Below are 14120 nucleotides of genomic sequence, written 5' to 3' on the forward strand. Positions count from 1 at the left end.
GAAATCAAGGTCAGATTAAAGGGACTGTTTAGTCCCTACATAAACCCAGAAATCAAGGTCAGATTAAAGGGACTGTTTAGTCCCTACATAAACCCAGAAATCAAGGTCAGATTAAAGGGACTGTTTAGTCTCTATATAAACCCAGAAATCATGGTCAGATTAAAGGGATTGTTAAGTCCCTACATAAACCCTGAAATCAAGGTCAGATTAAAGGAACTGTTTAGTCCCTACATATACCCAGAAATCAAGGTCAGATTAAAGGGATTGTTAAGTTCCTACATAAACCCTGAAATCAAGGTCAGATTAATGGACTGTTTAGTCCCTACATATACCCAGAAATCAAGGTCAGATTAAAGGGAGAAAAAAGTGCTTTTGATCGCTACTAATCTTACTTCTATCTGTTGTGTCTATAAGGAGAAAATTGTTAAAAACGACTCACACCGAAGAACGTAGTACAGTGTCCATACAAATTCAGAAAGATGCAACATTCAACTCGGATCGTAAACAAATCAATTTAATTCCAAGCAAATCATTCAGATATTACAAACAAAAGTCATCGATTATTTTTCGACGCATTCGTAAATAGTGGATATTTTATAATATTTTGTTTTTTTCATGATCTGAGAGTTACTTTTGAAAACATTTATTCCTGTTTCGAGGATTTTTGATAATGAAGACGACATTTTCATGTTCGAAAATCCAGCGCCAGCGAAAAATTATTTAAAAAAACAAAATCAAAAATATTATGAAATATTAACTATATACGAATGCGTCAAAAATTATCGTTGACTACTGTTTGTAATATCTGAATGATTTGTTTACGATCCGAGTTGAATGGTCGCTGCGTTCTTCGGTATTAGTCGTTTTTAAAAAATTTCTCCTTATAGACGCAACAGATAGAAGTAAGATTAGTAGCGATGAAAAGCGCTTTTTTATCGCATTAAGCCAATACCCCCTTTCATTTTTCGCGAACACTCCCTTTAAGACCCAGAAAAATGACGATATCTTCCAAAAAAATTTTTATCAGATTATGGTTTCAAGGATAGCGTTTTAAATTGGGCATTAGTTTAACTCATTAAATGAAACCCTGTTCAAAAAGGTTCAACATTTTCTTATCCAACATGTTTGGGACTTCACGGGATTAAATTAATCTGTAGATTAACAAAAATTACGATAAAGCATTGATATCCACATTTCTATAGTTTCCACTTCCTCTGGTTATAACTCACATACAGGGTGTCCCAATAAACATGGGAATTCAGTAATACCCTATGTCAAGACATATAATAATTTGGTCTGCTGGAGCAATTTTACGTAAACTTTAATAAAAGGCTGTATTATTATACTATGTCTCAACACTAAAACTAAAAATTTGTATTATTTTTCTGATATTTATTACTACAAAGACATTGGTACAATCCTTGTCCTACCAACACGATTTTTGTTGTGAAATTTTGAATTTGTACAGATAAGTTTGCCAGCCACAGATAAAGTTGTGCGCTATTATTGCGCAATTGGAAATTGAAATCTTAATTCTAAAAACATAAATAATTTAATTTACTTTAGACTGCTACAAACTGGATTCCGTTTTTGGCCATTTTGCTGCAGTGTACAGGATACGGATTAGGATATGGTGTCATAGTTTTCAATTTACAAGGTTCAAAATTAAATTATTAATTTTATATAGATTTTAATATATATGTTTATCCAACTGACCCTCCATTAAGTTACATATTTGATTCACAACGGTACCCTCTAAAAGCTTGATCGGATCAAGAAAAAATGACTTAAATGCTAGAGTTATATTCAATTGTGGTTTCCTAATAAAAGAGACTAGCAGATTTCTAGCTACAAAACAATAGAGGAAGTTATATAATTTAACACCAAACTAGAAAAATAACAATAGCTTCCTCATTATTGATGAGATATTGGGTTAAAGGGTACTGTAGTGATAACCCTTTATTAATAACGGGTCCCTGATTTTTCATGACAAATATCAAATTTTTCAGGAGAAATACTGCCATCTGACATGAGAAGCTTCGGTTCTGGTTTACTGGGTATTTTTGATAACATTTCACTCTTTATTGCTCTGAAAACAGTTCCGTTGATGATTGATAGGTTGGTCGCGACATAGAAATTTTAGTCAAAAAAATAAAAATTTAAATAAAAAAGCAATGAAAAAAATTATAATGAAATAATTAACTCAAAACATTAATATTCTTTTAGTATTGGAGTTGGAGGAATGTTTTCAACCTATTTTGGTTTTGTTATTTTAACTTTAATAACAGCATACTTCATCATGCCAGAAACCAAGGTAATGCATTTCAATGTTTATTGTATAATCTTTAAAATTGTTTTATTATTACAAGAGAAGAAAGTTTCAAATCGTGGTTTAGCTCAAACCTGACACTTAGTGTCAGGTTTAGAACATAAGCATGAATTGAAACTTCCTTCCCCTGTATTATCATTATGTTTTTCTATTGATCTGTGTACACTGCATACACAGTACGTACACTACACAGTTGCTGTGCTTTCTGTACAAAGAACTATTAAAAACCATTAGCTGAGCCTATCAGTCGTCTTTCTATTCCATATTTTTACGAGTCTCACTGTATATTAAACTTTTTTAAAATTCCAGGGGCTAAGTTTAGAGGAGATAGAAGACATGTATCAACCGAAGAAGAAATAGAAGAAACGAGTTGACCCTCCAATTTAAGATGGCAATGCTCGATTTACAATGGTACCCTTGACAAAATTATCTGATAAATAAAGTGGAAGATATTATTGTTTTTCTAGGTTTTGATAATCACTATATGTGCTCCTGCTGTAGAAATGCGCAAATCACTTTTGTAACAAAACCACAATTAATAATAATTAGTTTTTGAAATATTAGACATTGATATCTAATTCATACTTGATCCGACGAAACCTTTAAGAGTATAGTTCCTATTTTCTCCAGAGATAAGAGAGTTACAGCGATCGATTGAAACCTATGATATGCGATATTTCCCCCAGCATGTTCTGTTGTGTACAAGTAGTGTACACAACCAAACATCTGTATTCAGGGATATTTAAGGATCCTTTGGATATGAAACACAAAATCTTCAAAAATAGACTGAATTCATAAATGCTATGTTTCATGTTTAAAATTGGAGAATTTCTTTAAAGGTTATAAAACTTAACCCCTGAATGAGTATTATATTCAACAAGTGGCCGTGAGATGGCACTGTTAAAAACCTATCGTAAAAACGTAGCATGTCGTGCTGGGTCAACTATAGTCCTACGTAGCCCACCCTGTGAACGAATATAAGCAGTCTGTGTAGTCTGTGGTTTTAAATCCAAACAATCAACATTAAAACTCTAGTTATCAAATAAATTGATCGTTGTAGGTACTAATGGTGGGAAAATAACGACAGGGTTATAAACGTCTAAATTTTGTTTTTAATCAGTAATAGGATAGGATACTATCCTGCTAAAACAAAGCTAAAATTGTGATTTTGTTACGCATCTCATTTGTATGAAAAATGCCACATATTTTAAAACAAAATTTGTTAGATGTCATTAAGTATAGTTTTGTAATAGTCTAAAGCAGAATTTTAGGCCAGTAACGTGAGCAAGGCCTTAAAAAACCTTGGTTTTAAGTAGCCAAATGTTTTTAAGCCAATTACATTGCAATCTGTTTGAAGATAAAGTGTATCTAGAATAAACAAAGTTATGCATTTCTAACGGCAAATTAGGTAAAAAACGCAAGTTTTTGGTGATGGACATGCTTAAAAAATCTTCTTAAATTATAGGAATGACGACATCCTATGGCTTTTTATTCAACGAAATTGAGGCTTGCTTGGTTTTGCGTATCAATCCCAAAGCCTACTCTTTATATTACGAAGCTCTTTGGACGAATCTATCTCTATCATAGAAGCATGGAATTTTAATCATTTATTTAATCATCGTCTCTTGGTATATATGATGTAGAGTATATAGGGTAACAAATAAAATAATGTCCTAAATAATGGAATGAAGAGCAGATTTTTTGTTGTCTTTGCTGTTTTGATTCTGTCAAATCAGCTTAAAGCAAAAATATAAACCTAAAATATAATTTATTATCGGAATTTTTAAAACCATTGTGACACTATTTATCTTAACATTTTTACAGTATTAATATAATTTAGACATTCGCCCCCCCCCCCCAATTTTGGAATCGATATAAAAAATGAATACTTGAAATAAAAAAATGTGTAATAAACTATATTTTTATGCATTACTTGACACACAGTGACATCAAAAGTTTAATCAAATTTTTTTTTTAATTTGTTTATTAGCTGTTGGGATATGTGTATGAGTTAAACCATGATTTAGATTATAAATGGTGCCTGAAACCTCTAAAAGAAACTGCAATTTCCGTCCTAAAATGAGCAGTAATTTCCAATCGAAAGAAATTTCGTACATAAACAACAATTTTATAATTCACGCAAATTTTTGTATTGGATATATTCCCAAATAATCTTCTCCATTTAGTTCGGTACTTCCAACTGTTCTCCATCTCCACTGAATTCTCCATTCAATTCTGGGTCTCCATTTAGTCCTGGTTCTCCACTCAGCTCTCGTTCTCCGCTGAAATCATAAACCTCGGATCCTTCAGTAACTGGAGCAAATCTTTCAACATCTTCTCCTTGGTGGGTGGAGGGGGTAACCAGGATATCCACCCAGAATGTTCTGTAATCCTAAAATAATGATGATTATAAAAAAGTACAAGTTTGCCATAATTTCAATATAATGTTTATGGTATTCTGAAAGCTGATGAAAACAATTACTCAATATGCCCAGGATATTATGATAAGGAACAGTTTAAAACCCATTTATAGATTTTCATGTTTAACCCAGACCTTGTAGCCATCGAAAAGAAATTATAAAATGTCGTCTTCTTAACCTACTGATAATGGAATGCAACAGATGATTAGTTTTTTAATTTGATAATTAGATGAAACTCTTTATGAAAGTTTCCGCATATTTCATGGCTATTTTTATTCATTTTTACAATAGCTAAGATTTAGGTGTACAATATGTATTCTAAAGTATATTTCCTTCAGCTGGAATATACCTGGACAATATGTATTCTGAAGTATATTTCCTTCAGCTAGAATATACCTGGACAATATGTATTCTGAAGTATATTTCCTTCAGCTGGAATATACCTGGACAATATGTATTCTGAAGTATATTTCCTTCAGCTGGAATATACCTGAACAATATGTATTCTGAAGTATATTTCCTTCAGCTTGAATATACCTGGACAATATGTATTCTGAAGTATATTTCCTTCAGCTAGTACACTTGGACAATATGTATTCTGAAGTATATTTCCTTCAGCTAGTATACCTGGACAATATGTATTCTGAAGTATATTTCCTTCAGCTAGTATACCTGGACAATATGTATTCTAAAGTATATTTCCTTCAGCTAGTATACCTGGACAATATGTATTCCAAAGTATATTATCTTCAGCTGGAATATACCTGGACAATATGTATTCTGAAGTATATTTCCTTCAGCTGGGATATACCTGGACAATGTGTATTCTTAAGTATATTTCCTTCAGCTGGAGTATACCTGGACAATATGTATTCTGAAGTATATTTCCTTCAGTTGTAATATACCTGGACAATATGTATTCTGAAGTATATTTCCTTCAGCTGGAATATACCTGGACAATATGTATTCTGAAGTATATTTCCTTCAGCTGGAATATACCTGGACAATATGTATTCTGAAGTATATTTCCTTCAGCTAGAATATACCTGGACAATATGTATTCTGAAGTATATTTCCTTCAGCTGGAGTATACCTGGACAATATGTATTCTAAAGTATATTTCCTTCAGCTGGAATATACCTGGACAATATGTATTCTGAAAGATGGTTCTTCGGTGGCTCCTTCAGCTGGAGTAAACTCCCATTCACTCTTCTTCTTCTCTAGGTTCTCCTCGCCACTCCATGACTGAACAAGAAACATGCAGGAATTTAGAAGCGTCTGTTATCATGTGGCATTTACATTTTATTCTAAAAGTACACATTTTATTTTAATACAAAATATTATTTAATTTAAGATAAATAAAATAAAGATATTACCACTGTATGTAAAAAATAAATATATTACCACAGTATGTATAAAATAAAGATATTACCACAGTATGTATAAAATAAAAATATAGCCACAGTTTGTAAAAAATAAAGATATTATCACAGTATGTGTAAAATAAAGATATTACCATAGTATGTATAAAATAAAGATATTACCACAGTATGTATAAAATAAAGATATTACCACAGTATGTATAAAATAGAGATATTACCACAGTATTTAATATCTTTATTTTATTCATACTGTGGTAATATCTTTATTTTATAGTGGTAATATCTTTATTTTATAAATACTGTGGTAATATCCTTATTTTATACATACTATGGTAATATCTTTATTTTATACATACCGTGGTAATATCTTTATTTTATAAATACTGTGGTAATATCTTTATTTTATAAATACCGTGGTAATATCTTTATTTTATAAATACTGTGGTAATATCCTTATTTTATAAATACTGTACGCTAATATCTTTATTTTATACATACTGTGCTAATATCTTTATTTTATAAATACTGTGGTAATATCTTTATTTTATAAATACTGTGGTAATATCATTATTTTATACATACTGTAGCAATATCTTTATTCTATACATACTGTGGTAATATCTTTATTTTATACATACTGTGGTAATATCTTTATTTTATAAATACTGTGGTAATATCTCTATTTTATACATACTGTATAATATCTTTATAAAATAAAGATATTACCACAGTATTTATAAAATAAAGATATTACCACAGTATTTATAGAATAAAGATATTGCTACAGTATGTATAAAATAATGATATTACCACAGTATTTGTAAAATAAATATATTAGCACAGTATGTATAAAATAAAGATATTAGCGTACAGTATTTATAAAATAAGGATATGTATGTATAGAATAAAGATATTGCTACAGTATGTAAAAAATAATGATATTACCACAGTATTTATAAAATAAAGATATTACCACAGTATTTATAAAATAAAGATATTAGCACAGTATGTATAAAATAAAGATATTAGGGACACAANACAGTATTTATAAAATAAAGATATTACCACAGTATTTATAAAATAAAGATATTACCACGGTATGTATAAAATAAAGATATTACCACAGTATTTATAAAATAAGGATATTACCACAGTATTTATAAAATAAAGATATTACCACAGTATGAATAAAATAAAGATATTACCTCAGTATTTATAAAATAAAGATATTACCACAGTATGTATAAAATAAAGATATTACCACAGTATGTTTACAATAAAAATATTACCACAGTATGTATAAAATAGAGATATAACCACAGTATTTATAAAATATAGATATTACCACAGTATGTATATATAATAAAGATATTACCACAGTATGTATATAATAAAGATATTACCACAGTATGTATATAATAAAGATATTACCGCAGTATTTATAAAATAAAGATATTACTACAGTATGTATAAAATAAAGATATTGCCTCTGCAATTTGGCTAGCTGCAGAAAACATCCAAAAAAATTCATTTATTTTTATTTTAAAAATTAGCCATAGTGTGATTGAAGGATGGTCAAGGAATGGATGATCAAGAAGAAAGAATGAAAAACAAGAAATATAGAAGTCTCAAAATGTTTCCATCTGATTCTGATATCATATTGAAGTTTTAAAATATTGTAAAATTTAATTAAAATAAATTATTAAAGTTAAAAAGAAGAGACTCTCACTTAACTGCGCCAAAATTGATTGTCGTAATTTCTGACAAACCAATTGATGCAATAAATCATAACTCATAAATTTTCAAATTCTGATAAGATCACGCATCGGGTCATCTCCCTATTTGGATCTAACCTTTATGTGTTCAATTATCTTTGCACTCTGATAAGATCACACATCGGGTCATCTCCCTATTTGGATCTAACCTTTATGTGTTCAATTATCTTTGCACTCTGATAAGATCATAAATCGGGTCATCTCCCTATTTGGATCTAACCTTTATATGATCAATTATCTTTACACTTTGATAACACCCTTATTAATAAACATCTTTAGGCAGAGCATATACATTTATTTATACATCTTTAATAAATGAACATACAAATACATTATGACGATAATTTGATGGATTAATAATCGGTTATGATCCTTTTATTTGTTAGGCTCATTAGCCTGATCTTTGAGCACCTTCTCAGTAAGCCTACTGAGTCTAATATACTAGCCAACCCATCAACTAGATATTTATCTTCTTTATTCCAGGTCTGTCGGTTGACGCGCTCCTGGCAGGGATGATATCAACATTAGGTTGTACAACCTGATATCATCCCTGCTTGCTTTAGGGTAAAGGTCAGACTCTTGCCCCCAAGCCTTCCCTGTATCCCATACATCAATAATTGGATGTACAGGGGGCTGTTGGGTACTTGTGTCCCCTGGAGTGGGGGACACGAGGCCTCTAAGCTTCTTATTCAGTTCCTCCAAATTATCCAGAACTTCCTGCATTGCCTTCACCAGCCCCTCTGTATCATCATCCTCATTCTCGTCATCTACCTTGTCCTCAGCTACATCTCCATCCTCGGAGGCTGGGGCAGTCACGATGGGAGCAGATCCTCTGACGAGAGGAGCAAGATCTGTTGGATCAACTTCATCTACATCTTCTGGAGTAGCTTCAGTTACATAATGCTTACTATTACAGATACTTTATTCATCTCTCCTACAACATGCAACATAGTATGACACCCCCTAAAGAAATGTCTTCAAAATTATCATTTTCTTTTACAAGAAACCTGCGTATTCTTTATTAATTCAGTAGAAAATTGTATCTTCCTTTAATTAAAAAACTTGACATAAAACTTCTTCATATATTAAATTAAAAAATCAAAATTTCCGCAAATTATGTTTTCTTCATTTTTGGAATTCAAATTTAATTTTTAAAAATTTCGCATTTTTTTTTAAATTTCATAATTTCTTTGACATTTGACAGATGCAACATGTGATTTTTGTAGACAATTTTATACGAGACATTTTTCAAGTAAAACAAAATATAGATATGACATTTGACAGATGCCACATATGAAACATAAAAATCCGAAAAAAAAATTTCTTTAGAATTATGATTTTCTTTTTGTAAAGAATGCAAATTTGATTCACATGGAAAACTCCTTATTTTTCTAATTCCTTCAAGTGAAATATAATAAGTTAAAAAATGAAAATTCCTAAAGAAAATTTTCTTCAAAATAATGTTATTCATTATGTATGGAATACAAATTTAATTAAAAAAGAATTTCGGATTATGATGCTTCATGATGCGACATGAGCATGACGCATATTTAACATAAAAAAAAACTTTTTTTGTATATAATGCAAAAATTAAAAGATAAAAATTCCCCAATTTTTTTTTCAAAATTATGTTATTCTTTATGTATGGAATGCAAATTTAATTTTTTAAAAATTCGTATTTTCTTTGATATTTTAGAAATGTGACTTTCGACATTTACAGCAATTCTATTGATGACACATTTGCCAAGTAAAACAATTTACAGATATGTCATTTGACGGATGCGGCATATGAAGCATGTGACAAATGACATAAAAAAACACTTTGGTAAACAAAATTTCTTCAAAATTACGATTTTCTTTTTATATGGAATACAAATTTGATTATTCAGAAGAAAACCTTCGTATTTTTTTATTAATTCAGTAGAAAATCGTATCTTCGTGAAAAACTTGACTTAAAACACCATCATATATTAAATTAAGAAATAAAAAAATTTCGCAAAATTTTTTTTTTCAAAATTATCTTCAAGTTGGAAATACAAACTTAAATAAAAATGATTTAGGATATTTTTTGTAAATTTCATAAATTATTTGACATTTGACAGATGCGACATATGACGCTTATTGATAGATGAGACATTTTTCCAGTAAAGCAATTTACATATATGACAATGGACATTTGACATCAACATATGACGCATAAATTTAAACAATTAAAACTTCGTATTTTTCATTAATTTAATCGAAAATCGTATCTTTTATCAAATGAAATACTTGACATAAAACACTTTTATAAACTAAATGTAAAAAAAAATTCAAAAAAAATATGTTCAATTATTCAATTATTCAAAAGAAAATCTTTTTTGTTGTCATGAATTCAAAGGAAAATCGAATATTTTTTTAGGTAAGTATATTTAATTAACATAAAAATTCCTGAAAAAAAATTATGTTTTTTATACATAAATTTATTTCATCCTTCATATATTGAATTAAAAATAAAAATTCCCCCAATTTTTTTTTTCAAAATTTTGTTAATCTTTATGCATGGAAGAAAAAATGAAATCCAAAATTATTTTTCAATTAAATTTGCATTCCAAATTTGAAAAATAAGAATTAAATAATCAAATTTGCATTCCATACCTAAAGAAAATCATAATTTTTAAGTACATTTTTTTAACAGGAGTGTTATTTTTATGTCATATGTCATATATATGTCAAATGTCGGTTTTCAAAATTATGTTTTTTTTTCATATTGGAATGCAAATTTAATTAAAAATTACTTCGGATTTTTGTCTTCATTCCAGTATATCAGAAAAATTTCTGATATTCTCATGTCTAAGAAGCAGCTGGAATCTTGTTAATGCTCTTCTCAGTATAAAAGTGCTGCCAGATTGCAATCCCTGGTAGATCAATATATAAACTCATACAACACAGATCTTGGGGACAAAAACATCTCTTTAATAGATTATTTCTTCTAAATTTCATAATTTCTTGGACGATTGACAGATGCTATTTTTGGAATGCAAATTTGATTATTCACAAGGAAAACTTATTTTTTAATAATTCAGATGGCATAAAAATAACACTTCTGTTAAAAAAATAAAATGTTCTTCAAAATTATGATTTTCTTTATGTATGGTAAGCAAATTATCATTATTCACAAGGAAAAAATCTTATTTTTCATTCATTTAGTAAAAAATTGTATCTTCCTTCAAGTGAAAACCTAAATTTAAAATAAAAATTCATGCAACATTTTTTTGGTATGGAATGCAAATTTTGTTTAAACTTTTTGTCTGATTTTTTTTGTTGATTTCATAATTTTATAATTTGACAGTTGCGACTTATGATTTGTGCTACAATTTCATGGATGAGACATTTGACAAGTAAAATACAGAATACAGAATACAGAATACAGAATACAGAATACAGAATACAGAATACAGAATACAGAATACAGAATACAGAATACAGAATACAGAATACAGAATACAGAATACAGAATACAGAATACAGAATACAGAATACAGAATACAGAATACAGAATACAAGAATACAGAATACAGAATACAGAATACAGAATACAGAATACAGAATACAGAATACAGAATACAGAATACAGAATACAGAATACAGATATGATTTTTTACATATGCGTCATATAAAGCGTTCGACATATAATAAAAAAAACTCCAGTAAAATAAATATTTTCTTTAATATTATAATTTTTTTGTATGGAATGGAAGTTTGATTGTTTACATTGAAGACTTCTTATTTTTCATAAACTTGTTAGAAAATAGTATCTTTATTTAAGTGAAAAACTTATTACAAAACACCAATGGATATTAAGTTTCACAATTAATATAAAGCTTACGACATATGAAATAAAAAAACACTCCTGTAAAAAAATTCTATAAAAAGTTAAAAATTTTTTATGTATGGCATGCAAATTTGATTATTCACAAGAAAAACTTCTAATCTTCCTTGAAGTGGCAAACATTACATTTGACAGATGGGACTTTTTGCATTTTTGAGACAATTTTATGATTAAAACATTTGACAACACCTTTAAATATTAAATTAAAACATAGAATTTAGCAAAACAAATTTATTCAAAATAAAAATTGGGTAAATGACGTTGTTATCAGTCTGAAAAAGTGCCTGACCAGAAAGTGGATTGTGGTGTATGTTTCGAGGAAGACAGTTGATTTAAAAGTTCTTATTATTAAGTGATCACAAGTCAGGAATTATTGCAATAAATGCATTTTTGACTATTTTTTGTTGATTTTTTTTAATATATCTTTGCAACCCGATGTCGTAGACCATTAATATTGAAATATACAATGTTTAAACCATCGGGTTAGAAAGATATATGGATTTGTAAATTTGAAAAAAAAACTTAGTTCCTTTCTAAAGTGTAAACGAGTTTTTTTGTAACATGCTATTAGTAAAAATTCAAATCTTATTAATGTTTCTTGGAAATTAAAGGTTTTGATTTGCCATTGTTTGATGAAACCCACTAAAACTTTGGAAAATGAATACGACATTAAGAAATTTTACATATGCATTTTCTGTTATAAAGCAAATGATTTACTAATTGCAAAAAAATCAACTTATTAAGTGGAAAGGGTCTGTGAACAAACACAATTGCTGTGTTTCATGTTTATTTAACTACTTGAAATCATAACTTCAGTTGGCATGGTTCATGTTTTAGGTTGAAAAATTTGGAAATGTAGATACTTACTAACATGCAACAATATTTTATCAAATGGAAAATGCGTGATATGTTTTATTCATCAATATATTTTTATGAAACTTTAGAATAGAAAAAAAACTAATTGTTTAATCGATTTTTTTTAAAAAGAAAAAAATGTTAAATAATTTTATTTCGCGTTGTTTGTGTTAAAAAAAAATTTAGCACTTGTCTTACTATATTTGATATTTTTAACCCCAAACATGAACTCTGAAAACATTTTCATTGTGGTTTGAAAACTAAAGCTAATGCCGCTTTTTTACTCACTTTGTAAGTAACATAAAAAAAAACACGAAAAGAACTAAAAACGCCACAAATTATAATTTTTGCAAGCTGTTTAGACTTTCGATATTTCAAGCTATGACTTCTGTTAGATAAGAATGTCTAAATGAATTGCTAGTTGTTCACAAACTTATATTTATAATCCCTATATCTTTGCTACCCAATGTAGTAGACCTTAGATATTTTAAACTATGAATTCTGTTAGATAGAAGAAAAGGGTCAGTCTGCATTGCGTAAAAAAAGAAAAAACTAACCCTAAACTAATCTAAAATAATTTAGAACTACTGCTCCACATGCAAAAGTGGTTTGCCTTGCTAAATTTTAACTCATTTTATGAAGTGTCTATTTTTTAAGCTCGTCAAATACACGATGATAATTTCAAGTGATCCTCCATTTAAAGAGGGCCATGCTCGATACCAAATGATAGCGTGTATACCTTTATCTGATTGAGGATTTGAAAATAAGGAGTGTTTTCCTGTCTTGTATCTTGCAAAAAAAATATGATACATCATTTTCTTGGAAATGTCATGCTGAATTCAGATTCGAAAACCATTTTTAAATATATTAAAATCTAAAGAACGGTACTAAATTCCGGCTTTTAAACTTTTTAATGTTTTTTATGAGTTTTTTTTTAGCTCTGACTCTCTCAATTTTCAGTTTTTTTAAACGCTTTTCAGATTTGAATTTAGCATTGAATTTCCAAGAAAATGATGTATAACATGAAAATAAAAAATATTTTTTTTTTGTGGCCTTACGGTGAAAACACAGCGACTTCCGGTGGGGGGTTGGCTTTATTCCAATATTGATCACCCCTACTGGACAATGGACATGCCACTCCATAAATGGAAGGTCACTAGAAATTACGTCTCTAGTCCCTTTAAGACACACTTTAAGTTGAAAGTCTAATGCTAAAAACTTTCATTCACAAATTTTAAAAATCGTTAAAAATAATAATATTATAACATCTTTATATTGCATAATGCATATTCTTCTACACATTCTCTAAAAAGGTTAACAATACAACAGCAACATACAGGGTGAGTAAAAATATGTAATTATCACGGACAAAATCTTTCAATGCTTTCAAAACAATATTATTTTAATAAAGTGTAACGTTAGAAACATTAAGGCTCGAACATTTTAATACAACGCAACGTATAGAACATTTCCTAGAAACGAAACGAA

The 14120-nt window shown here is 28.8% G+C and overlaps 2 protein-coding genes across 2 annotated transcripts in view; one reads left to right on the top strand and one right to left on the bottom strand.

Annotated features, from left to right (window-relative positions):
- Positions 1–2892, top strand: part of LOC111716631 (solute carrier family 2, facilitated glucose transporter member 8) — a gene marked incomplete in the record, with an annotated part of 18397 nt that extends 15505 nt beyond the window's left edge. Inside the window, 4 exon segments of the mRNA XM_023492141.1 lie at positions 1567–1657; positions 2010–2118; positions 2227–2314; positions 2639–2892. Coding sequence (XP_023347909.1) covers positions 1567–1657; positions 2010–2118; positions 2227–2314; positions 2639–2689 — 339 coding nt within the window.
- Positions 2893–4321: 1429 nt separating this feature from the next.
- LOC111717357 (uncharacterized) lies at positions 4322–6024 on the bottom strand. Its single transcript, XM_023492889.1, has 2 exons — positions 5890–6024; positions 4322–4721 (listed from the first exon to the last, which is right to left on the bottom strand). Exons 1-2 carry the CDS (start codon positions 6007–6009, stop codon positions 4512–4514), a joined length of 330 nt encoding a protein of 109 aa, XP_023348657.1. The 5' UTR covers positions 6010–6024; the 3' UTR covers positions 4322–4511.
- Positions 6025–14120: the final 8096 nt, after the last annotated feature.

The sequence above is a fragment of the Eurytemora carolleeae genome, unplaced genomic scaffold (assembly GCF_000591075.1).
Source record: "Eurytemora carolleeae unplaced genomic scaffold, Eaff_2.0 scaffold83, whole genome shotgun sequence".
Taxonomy (NCBI): domain Eukaryota; kingdom Metazoa; phylum Arthropoda; class Copepoda; order Calanoida; family Temoridae; genus Eurytemora; species Eurytemora carolleeae.